This window comes from Heterocephalus glaber, unplaced genomic scaffold (genome assembly GCF_053883595.1).
Source record: "Heterocephalus glaber isolate CG9 unplaced genomic scaffold, H.glaber_assembly_v1.0 deba00001569, whole genome shotgun sequence".
NCBI classification, from domain to species: Eukaryota; Metazoa; Chordata; class Mammalia; order Rodentia; family Bathyergidae; genus Heterocephalus; species Heterocephalus glaber.
The window spans coordinates 13,616,489-13,627,565 of record NW_028258354.1 but is presented as its reverse complement, the minus strand read 5'-3'; the positions used below and the strand labels follow the sequence as shown (position 1 = coordinate 13,627,565).

The window sequence follows — 11,077 nt, the reverse complement described above, 5'->3', positions numbered from 1 at the left end:
CTACCTTTTGAATTGTTAAGTGTTCTATTTCTCACTAGACTCTCATAGGTTAGAAATCACTTCTTATACTTCTCAACATCTCCAAAAGCATTGATCACACACAGTACCTTGAATGTGGGAGATAATTTATAAATGTTTGCTGATAAATTGACTAATGGGTTTCTTGGGAAGGTTAAAACTGAAGGACATTGTTTTTTGGAGTCAAGCACACAGTGATGAGCCTCAAAGAGGAAAATGAGCTCCAGCATTTACAGAGCAGGTCATCAGTTAGTGCTTCTCTGAGACAGGCTGCTGATGGGTGAGGACGCTTGATGGAACTGTCTCAGTGTAAGAGACTGCTAGGTGATCTCTGGGTGCATTTATGGAATTGTTGCGAAGGCCTGGCAACAAGAGATTAAAGATGATCTCTCAGACATGTATTTACTGTCTCAGGCACTCTTTATCTTTTGTAGAAAAGGAAAAACTGTCTCTTTGAAAACATTTATTTAGATGTATGTCTTGTAATAGCTTGATTTTGAGACTAGAATATATTGTTTTTGTGTAATCTCTGTAATGTTTTAACTTTTTTATGTATAAGGTAGCCTGTTTTATATTAAAAGTATGTGACTAGAGCCAACCAAAGGCCTTGTGTGCACTAGGCCAGCACGCTACCACTGAGCTACGTCCCTAAACCCACACTGTCCCATTTAATCACATACCAACATTATCAGATAGGTATTATCACCTGCATCTTCTAGATGAGGAAACTGAGGCACAGAATGCTTTCATGATTTGCTTATGTTCAAAAGCTAATGAAATGGTGCAATGGGGACTGAGGCCCAGCATGATACCAGAGCACATTCTCCTAACCAAAACTTCAAAGTCCACCTCATTTTTAACCAAAAATAGAACATTTTTCTGTCTATTTGACAAATTTAGTTCTGAATGACTTCTGTTCTAAGAACAGATGAAATTTACTTTCAAAAAGAATAATGTTTTATTAGAATAATGATGTGGCTTTTCAAAAGATATATGTCAAGTACTAAAATCAATTTAAAAAGAGGAGTCCTGGAGCAGAGCAACCCCCAGTGCAGAGGAGGTGAACCTTCTGGGGACCTTACCACCACCCCCAGTGCGGAGGAGGTGAGCCACAAGGTTGCCAGCAGCACATATCCCCCCACTTTGAAATGAGAAGACACATAACAAGTCTCAAAACTAGACTCCCAGATCACCTAAAGCAACCTGAAAGGGAAACGAGATGGAACAGTCTGATACTCAACCACCTGAACTCCCTGAACTGGCAACAAAAGAGGATCTGGAAAAAATGCCATCAGAAATAATTTCTCACATAACAGCAGAGATTGTGTCCATACTGCAAGACATGATTAATAAGTCTAGAGAGGACACAGATAAAAAAATATAGAGGAGCTGAGGAACATGATGGAATCACAACATATGAAACAAATGGAATCCATAAAACAGATAAAAACAGATTTCCAGGAGATTAAAAACTCCACTGAAAGTTTACACAGCAGAATGAGCCAATGTGAGGACAGAATCTCAGATATAGAAGATAACATTGCAATTAGTGACCAGGAAAAGAAAATTTTCTTTAAAATTGTAAGGGACTACGAGAAATCAATCCAGCAGCTGCTAGATGATGAAAAGAAGAATAACATCAGTCTGATTGGAGTCAATGAACAGGAGAGAGTGCAGATGACATAAAAAAACTGCTCACAGAGGTAATGGCAGAAAACTTCCCAAGGAGGGGAAAAGAACTTGACATACAGATAAGGGAGGCATATAGGACTCCAGCTAGCCTTGATCAAAAAAAAAAAAATCTACACATAGGCATATAATAGTTAGGATTCCAGAAACCCAACAGAAGAACAAAATTCTACAAGCAGTGAGAGAAAAGAAACAAATCACATAAAAAGGAAAGCCCATCAGAATCACATCAGATTTCTCAACCCAAACCCTCAAAGCAAGAAGAGCTTGGAGTGACATATTTCAAGCCCTAAAGGAAAACAGCCTCCAACCCAGACTGATGTACTCTGTAAAACTATCTTTCAAAATTGATGGAGAAATAAGATACTTTCATGAGAAAAAGCACCTTAGGAACTTCATGTATACCAAACCAGCACTCCAAAAAATTTTAGACAATATCCTAGGAACAGACAATGAGGATCACAACCCCAGGAAGCCCACTGGAATGAATCCATCGGGTGTGACAAGAAATTAAATGCAAAGGGGAGAATCCAAAAAAAGAAAAAGTCATGACAATGATAAGTCAATACTTATCTGTTATAACCATCATGTTAGTGGTCTCAATTCACCAATCAAAAGAAATAGACTGGCAGAATGGGTCAAGAAGCAAGATCAAACAATATGCTGCATACAATAAACACACTTAATTCAAAAAGAAACTCATAGACTGAAAGTTAAAGGGTGGAAAACAATACTCCATGCAACAGGAACTCCAAAAAAGCAGGAGTAGCTATCCTCTTTACAGATCAAGTGGATTTCAAACCAACACTGATTAAGAGAGACAAAGAAGGACACTACATTCTTGTAAAGGGAACGATCCAAGAGGAAGAGATGACAATCATAAACATATATACACCAAACAGTAGTGCACCCAACTATTTAAAACAAATACTAATGGACATGAAAAATCAAATAAGCACTAATACAATAATATTGGGGACCTCAATAACCCACTGTCACAAATAGATAGAAGAACTAGACAAAAAATAAGCAACTAAATACTAGAACTCAAACTCTTGAACAAATGAACTTAACAGATGCTTACAGAGTGTTCCACCACACAAAATCAGAATATACATTCTTTTCAGCTGCATACAGGTCATTCTCCAAAATAGACCACATACTTACTCATAGAAAATGTTTAAGTAAGTGCAAAGGAGTTGAGGTTATCCCCTGTATATTATCAGACCATAGTGCAATGAAATTAGAAATCAATAGCAAAAGAATCCACAAAAATTTCTTAAATGTGTGGAATTGAACAACACACTTCTGAATAGCCAATGGGTCACAGAGAAAATTAAAGAAGAATCCAGACAGTTCCTACAATTAAATGACAATGACAATACAACATATTGGAATCTATGGGACACGATGAAAGCAGTCTTATGAGGGTAATTCATAGCAGTGAATAGTCAAATGAGGAAAACAGAGAGAGCCCAATTAAACAACCTGATGCTGAACCTCAAGCTTCTAGAAAAAGATAAGCAGGACAAACCCAAAGCTCACACAAGGGAGGAAATTATAAAGATTAGAGGAGAAATCAATGGAAGGGAGACTAAGAGAGTGACACAAATGATCAATGAAGCCAAGAGTTGGTTCTTCAAAAGAATAAATATAATTGACAAAACCTTGACCAATCTTATCAGAAAAAGGAAAGAAAAGGCCCAAATCCATGCATTAGGAATGAAAAGGATGAAATTACAACAGACTCAGTGGAAATCCAGAGGATCATCAATACCTACTTCGAGAACCTATACGCCAATAAGATGGAAAACACAGAAGAAATGAACACATTCTGAGAGAAGTATAAATTACCAAAGTTGAACGAAGAAGACCTAAAAATTGTAAACAACCCAATATCAATCAATGAAATTGAAAATGTAATTAAAAACTTACCAACTAAGAAAAGCCTGGGTCTTGATGGCTTCACTGCTGAAATGTACAAGACATTTAGAGAGGAACTACTGTCACTACTGTTTAAACTCTTCAATGAAATTGAAAGGGAAGCAATACTACTGAATTCATTCCTAGAAGCAAGTGTCACCTTGATCCCCAAATGAAAGACCCAAATGAAAAAGAGAACTATAATAGGCCAATCTCACTAATGAACATAGATGCAAAAATCCTCAATAAGATATAGGCAAATAGAATGCAGAAGGCCATCAAGAAGATGCAAGAAGATCACACACCCTGACCAAGAAGGATTCATCCCAGGGATGCAGGGATGGTTCAACATATGCAAATCAAGAAATGTAGTACACTATATCAATAGAGCCAAGGACAAAAACCCTATCATCATCTCAATAGATGCACAAAAAGCATTTGACAAAATCCAACATGCATTTATGATAAAAACCCTACACAAAATTGGAATAGAAGGTCTCTACCTCAATCTGATAAAAGCCATTGATGAAAAACCAACTTCATACTAAATCAACCAATATCATACTAAATGGTCAAAAACTGAAATCCTTCACACTAAAATCAGGAAGAAGACAAGGATGTCCACTATCACCACTTCTGTTCAATATAGTCTTGGAAACATTAGCCACAGCAATTAGACAAGAGAAAGAAATAAAGGGAATAAAGATAGGAAATGAAGAAGTCAAATTGTCATTATTTGCAGATGACATGATACTCTATATAGAAGACCCCAAGAACTCCACCAAAAGTCTTCTAGGCTTAATAACCCAATTCAGTAAAGTAGCTGGATAAAACTTCAACACACAAAAATCAATAGCTTTCCTCTATACAAACAACAGACTCACTGAGAGAGAAATGGGACAAACAATTCCTTTCACAATAGCATCCAAAAAACTGAAATACCTAGGAATCAACCTAACAAAATAAATCAAAGACCTCTTCTCTGAAAACTATAGCATTCTGCAAAGAGAGAATGAAGATGATATCAGAAAATGGAAAGACATTCCTTGTTCCTGGGTAGGAAGATTCAACATAGTGAAAATGGCCATACTTCCAAAACTGCTATATAGATTCAATGCAATCCCAATTGAAATCCCAGCGGCATACTTCACAGATCTTGAGAAAACAATCCAAAAATTCATTTGGAGCAAGAAGAGACCTAGCATAGCAAAAGTAATTCTAGGTAACAGAGACATGGCAGGGGGTATCACAACTCCCAACTTGAAACTATACTACAAAGCTACTGTGATAAAAACAGCATGGTACTGGCAAAGAAACAGACCCAAGGACCAGTGGAACAGATTAGAAGATGCAGAAACAATGCCAGACACACTTAGCCATCTCATGTTTGACAAGGGAGCCAAACACCCTCACTGGAGGAAAGATAGCCTTTTTAATAAATGGTGTTGGAAGAATTGGGTTTCAACTTGCCAAAGATTAAAAGTAGACTTATATCTCTCACCATGCACTAAACTAAAATCAAAATGGATTAAAGATCTAAATATTAAAACAGAAACGCTGAACCGGCTGGAACAGAGGTTAGGTAGAGCTCTTGAAGACATTGGTGTGGGAAAAGATTTTATGAACAAAACCTCAGTTGCCCATGAACTAGCACACACAATCAAGAAGTGGGATCTCTTCTTATTAAAAAGCTTCTGCACAGCAAGAGAAACCACCAGCAGTGTGAAGAGAAAACCCACAATGTGGGAAAAATTTTCACCTGCTTTTCCTGAGACAAAGGTCTACTATCTAAAATCTATAAAGAACTTAAAAAAATCTGACCTCCCAAATTTAAAGATCCAATCCAAACATGGGCATCTGAAATGAACAGACAGTTCTCAGACAAAGAAGTAGAAATAGCAAATAAATACATGAAAAAATGTTCCACATCACTGGTCATTTGAGAGATGCAAATGAAAACAACACTGAGATTCCACCTCACTCCAGAAAGAATGGGTGCTATCATGAAATCAGCCAATAACAAATGCTGGCAGGGGTGTGGGGAAAGAGGAACACTGCTCCACTGCTGGTGGGAGTGTAGATAGGTGCAACCACTGTGGAAATCAGTATGGAGATACATCAAAAAAGTAGGACTGGAAGTCCCATTTGACCCAGCTATTCCCCTGCTGGGTATCTTCCCCAAAGAATTAAAAGGATCATACCACAGTGATATATGCGCACCCATGTTCATAGCAGCACAGTGTGTAACAGCTAAAACTTGGAAGCAGCCCAAATGCCCACCAACTGGAGACTGGATAAAGAAAATGTGGTTTGTTTTTTTAATAGAATGGAGTACTACTCAGCCATAAAAAGTGAGAAATTCAAGACATTTATAGCTAAATGGATGCACAGTGAGGCAATACTCTTTAAGTGAAATAAATAGGACACACAGGTGTAAGTACCAAATATTTTGAGAAACTGAAAGTGTAAATAAGGAACAAAAGGTATAATAGATAATGTGAAATAGGAAGAAAAGGGGCAAAGGGGAAGGGGAAGTGGGACGGGTAGGGGAAAGGAAAGAAGGAATGGAATTAATATGAGAAAATGAAAAAAATGGAAACAAAGTCTTTGTAAATAAGGAGGGATGGAGGGATTGAAGGGAGGGCAGGGGGATGGGGGAAAAATAAGAACCAAGAGAGTTTATGTAAAGGTGCAAATTTCCAATGATGAATGTCATTATACTGTAAACCTAAAATGTACCAATAAAATTAATTTAAAAAAGAGGAGTTCCTTAAATGGTTTGCAGTATCAAAAGCAGTAATCAGCTTCCTACGTGAGTTCAGAAATGAAAATACCCTGTTGTGTGTATACGTGTGTACTTGCTTTAAAAAATATGCTTTTGTATATATGGTCACATCACATACATTTAAATTTAAATGATGGAGTATCTGGAGAATATCCCATTAGCATTATATGGTCAGAAATAGGAAATTGCTTCTATTTCTTCACATTTCATCACTAGGCTTTATAATCAAAGATAAATCTATGAATTATGCAAAATGTGTCTTGCCACATCTTTTTTTTTCAGCACTTCCCTTTAGTTATTTCTCCATCTACTCTACCTGTCCTCATTTACGTTTCAACTTTTTTTTTTGGTACCAGGGATCGAACTTGAGACCTTGTGCTTACAAGGCAGGCGTTGGAACCACTGAGCTAAATCCCCGGCCCCTACCTGTCCTCATTTAAAAGTGCCAAAACTTCAGGAATCCTCCATGGCCATATGCAAACTCTTAAAGTTCAAGGTCCCACTCTGTCCTATTCTTTCTGAGTTCTTCTTTCATGTGCTCCAGAATTATCTGTTTCTTTAGACACTTAACTAAAGTCCTATTTTCATGAGTAACAAATAGTATGTAAGCTTTAGGAGCCGAGACAGTGGGGAAAACTAGTTATGTTATTAAGTTATAAAGGACTCTAGATTAACATAGAGGTCCTGACTACAGGACTGATAAATATTAGAAGAGAAATATTAGGTTAGGAGGAGTACATTCTTTTTGGCCTGGGTGCCATTCTTGTTCTTCTCAACTATAACAGATCCTACCCAGGAACATTTGTCCTATCTCAGCTAATGGTAATCTTATGTCTATGGCTGGTCATTATTCTTTGCTAACACTGAAGACCTACTTCCTCTTTTGGAGAATTACAGAGGGCACTTATTTAATCTGGTTGGCAAAAGAGGTTGTTCATTACAGGCATTGATAGAGGTTGGGGCGACGTCTCTCAAGGATATGTCCATGAGAAATACACTGAATTTATTATTTTGGAGAGGAGTGGTATCGTGGAGGTGGTGGTTTTGCTTGATTAGTTTTTTGTATTTAGCAGGGAGAAACTGTAAACCTTCAGTGATCTTCATCTTGTTGTCTCTAATAGTGCTTTTGACTTATAGGGTGTCTGAAGTTCCCTGAGATCCAAACTTTTCTGCCCGTTCAAAGTTAAATTGTATTTGGGGCATGCCACCTAGTGGTGATAGCTTTTGGTTTATTATTGCTCCCTGGAAGAGTGACTCAAACCCGAGTAAATCAAAGTCTCTTAGGCTTGAAAGTCACAGGAGAGGCCATCTAGGTCATCCGCTAGCTTTTACGTAAGCAAGCAAATAAATCACCCTTTCTGTGGCCCCAGACAGGACAGCTCAACACCTCCTAGGCTCAGAAGGCCACTGGCTCCCCGGTGAACTTTGAATGTCTGTGGCCTGCCTGGCCTAGACATGGCCCTCTACCTCCATGGGGGGCAGCAATCTCAGCAACAAATGCCTGCAAGAAGACAAGACTCCTTCTGAGTCCTAGCCCTGACTTAATGCTTGTCCTCTCTCTGACCTCTTTTTCCCCTTTCTACTCAACCCCCCTCCTGGCCAATCCTTACTTTCACTACATTCCCTGCTGAGTTTAGCGCTCAGTTTCCACTGTCTGGCTTTAAGTACCTAAAAGTCAGCAGATAATACTTTTTTTTTTACTGCTATCGTTACCTTTAAAATTTTTATATTTATTGTCTTTTCTAAACAGAAAAGGATTCAGGAAAACACACACACACACATATCTCATTTTGGTAAAAATACAGCCCTTTTTCCTGTTGAATTTGTGTATAGTTTTCTTTTTAAGCAAAAATGATACATTTTTCACTTAGTAATAGATCATGAATATTTTCTCATGCAATAAGTGTTATTTTATTCCATGATTTTAGTAACTGCATAGAAATACCAGTAATTTAGTTATTGTTAAATTCTATGAAAATAAGAATGTCAGGAAATATTTTTAATTGAGTCATATTCTACTTTATTGAGTATCTATTGTGCGCTCTGCTCCTGTACAAGGCAGTTTTCATAGGTGCAGCCAACTTTAACATTCACAAGGTTCCTAGGGAGTATGTATTTGTGATGCCATTTTACAGAATAGAAAAGTCAAGGTCTGAGCTGCTAAATAACTTGCCCCAAACTACACAGTTTCTAGAGGAGAAACAGCAAATGAAAATGTTGGTTTTTGGATCTACAGAACCACAGCCACTGCTTGAAGTCCTAACAGGTAGGCAGACATGAACTCAGCGTTCCTGAACATTCTTTTTCTCTCTGGCCTTAAAATAGGAACACAGAGAAGCCCCCCCGAAGAGGCTTGTTCTGTGTCAGAGGGCTTCGGGGTCCAGGCAGAGATTGGGAAACAGTGTATGAAAAGTGGGAGGACAGCAGCCTAGAGAGGGGTCCTGGGTTCTCACAGCCCCAGGAATAACTTTTGCTAAGTGCTTTGTATACATTATCCAATCGTATCCTCACACCAACACTGGTAAGTACAGGCTAATATCGCCTCATATTACAAATGGAGAAAATCAAGGTTAGAGAAGTAGTTGGTCCAAGGACAGTCACCCTGCTGGTAGGTGACAGAGGTAGGATTAAAACCTAGTTTATCTGATTCCTATACCTCCTCAACTCTCTATAAACTTCCTCTCCATGGCATTAGTGAACTATTAAGAATTTTATAGTAACACGTGACAGGACTCACCCTAGTTTTGAGGGAGTGTTTGAAAGGGGGTCTTATGGAGCAGATGAATAAAGGAAGGGAGGGTAAATGACAAGAAACAAAGCCTAGAAAAAATTCTGAAAGTTTGCCATTTGCAATAAAAACAACCCATGGAGAAGATGGACCAGCAGTCTTTGATGAAAAAAGTCTGGAAAGCAATGCTGAACTATTGAAAAGATTGAAATTTTGTTTTTTCTTATTTTGTAAGCAGAGGAGAAACATAAGACTTTTTTAGCAACAGTTTTTTCCTCTAGTGGTCCAACGTATAATGCTAGTATATTTTCCAAATATGATTAGCTCAAAATACTCATTATTTTTCATGTGAATGAAATAGTCTATACTTTACTTGATTATAGCACAGTATAAAGTATATAATATAGTAAGGTATTATAGTACAGTAAGGTATATTGAATATACTTATAGAGTCAAATAGTCCACAAATTTATAGTGTAGAAGGAAAAACACCTTTTTGGTCATTGTGTCCATTTAGATTACCCCCATTTTAGTTTCATAATCTCGCAAATAAAATGTGTAATATTCTATACTTCGCAGGGTGGAAATTAATTCTGGGAGGATTTAAAAGGGAGATATTAATATATACTACCATTATAGTCTCATTCCTAGTACCAAATCCTAATGTTCCGATGATGACACTATACTCATCACCATGGAAACCAATGATATGTGCCACCTCTTTCTTTGGGGCTTCCCTCCATCCTCCAGAGAGTTCCAAAGGCTGTCACAAAAGTGATTAGCTCCCTGTTCTTACCATCTTTAAGTTCCTTCACTAGTTTGCATATGTTTTCACTACTGGTCTTTTCTATGAATGTGTCCCTGTCTTTCTCACTACATTATCCTCCACTTGTTTCCACAGCTGTGGCTCTGGACAGCACAACTTTCCATCCCTTTGTTCTCTCCTACCTTGTTCTTCCTTTCCTCCTTGCATGTGGGAACAATCTTTTTTGTTTCAACAAGTTGTCCCTTATCCCTATTAATGTCTGCATGGAGGAGTCAAGCCATCTTAATGTTCTTGACTTCCCTGCTGCTAATTACTGAAGTTTCAAAGTCTGTGCAGTGTTTTGCTTCACTCAAGTCAACACAGTAGACTGCTTTAACTATAATTTCTGAAGACAAGTGACATCAAATCAATGGCACTAGTTTCCCATCTACAGGGTATCAGGTGGATATTATACCAGGTTGCCTCTACCAGTAAACATTTTGCAAATGAATTCAATTACATTTTTAAAAAATGTGATATTCTTTGTCTCTCGAGAGATATTTGGCACAAGACGTCTTGATTACAACACTAAATCTGGAGCAATGAAGCATATTAATTCCCGGATGCATATTTTAAATAGGTTTTTCCATGTCACCAAGTAGTGTTCAGTTATCAACTATTAGAGTAAGAACTATCCTTACTGTAATGGAAAATAATGCCTTGCATTGAAGAATACATTCAAAACTGATTCTTTGGCAGTGTTTGTCTGCAGATATTTTATTTTATTTATTTTTGGTGTTGAATTATCTTTCCCTTTCCGCTCTCCTTTTGAGTTACTTAAGGTGAAAAACAGGGGGGAAGTATATTGACTTAATGGTTTTCTCATCCTCCAAAGAAACTCTTTTACCCCCCTTCCCCAGTAGGAAGCTAAGCACTTAAGGATCTGACATTTCCCTGCCATGGAGTGGCTGTCAGTGTGTGAGAAGCACTACAGAACTGTAGGAGTGTCTGGTAAGCATCTTTGACAGGAAAAAGGAACTGGAAGTTTGGTTGTGAAGTGGGTGTCCTGGGGACAAGCAACGACCATCCTTGTCTTTAGTATTTCTGTATCTTGTGTGGTTCTAAGTGGAGTTTCAGCCCCAATGCAAGTGAGCCTGGATCCCTTGGGAGAGTCTAGATGGTCCCCAGT

The 11,077-nt window shown here is 37.9% G+C and overlaps 1 protein-coding gene across 11 annotated transcripts in view; it reads left to right on the top strand.

The window, feature by feature from the left end:
• Saxo6 (stabilizer of axonemal microtubules 6) overlaps positions 1-11,077 on the top strand; it is a 77,594-nt gene that overhangs the window by 21,951 nt on the left and 44,566 nt on the right. For 2 of the 11 annotated variants that reach the window (XM_087192265.1, XM_087192263.1), the window contains one exon: positions 10,809-10,899. The exons of 8 other annotated variants lie outside the window; for them this stretch is intronic. In XM_087192265.1, coding sequence (XP_087048391.1) covers positions 10,848-10,899 — 52 coding nt within the window. In that variant the 5' untranslated portion in view covers positions 10,809-10,847. The remainder of the gene's footprint in view (positions 1-10,808; positions 10,900-11,077) is intronic. One more of the 11 variants, XM_087192264.1, reaches the window with a different exon arrangement.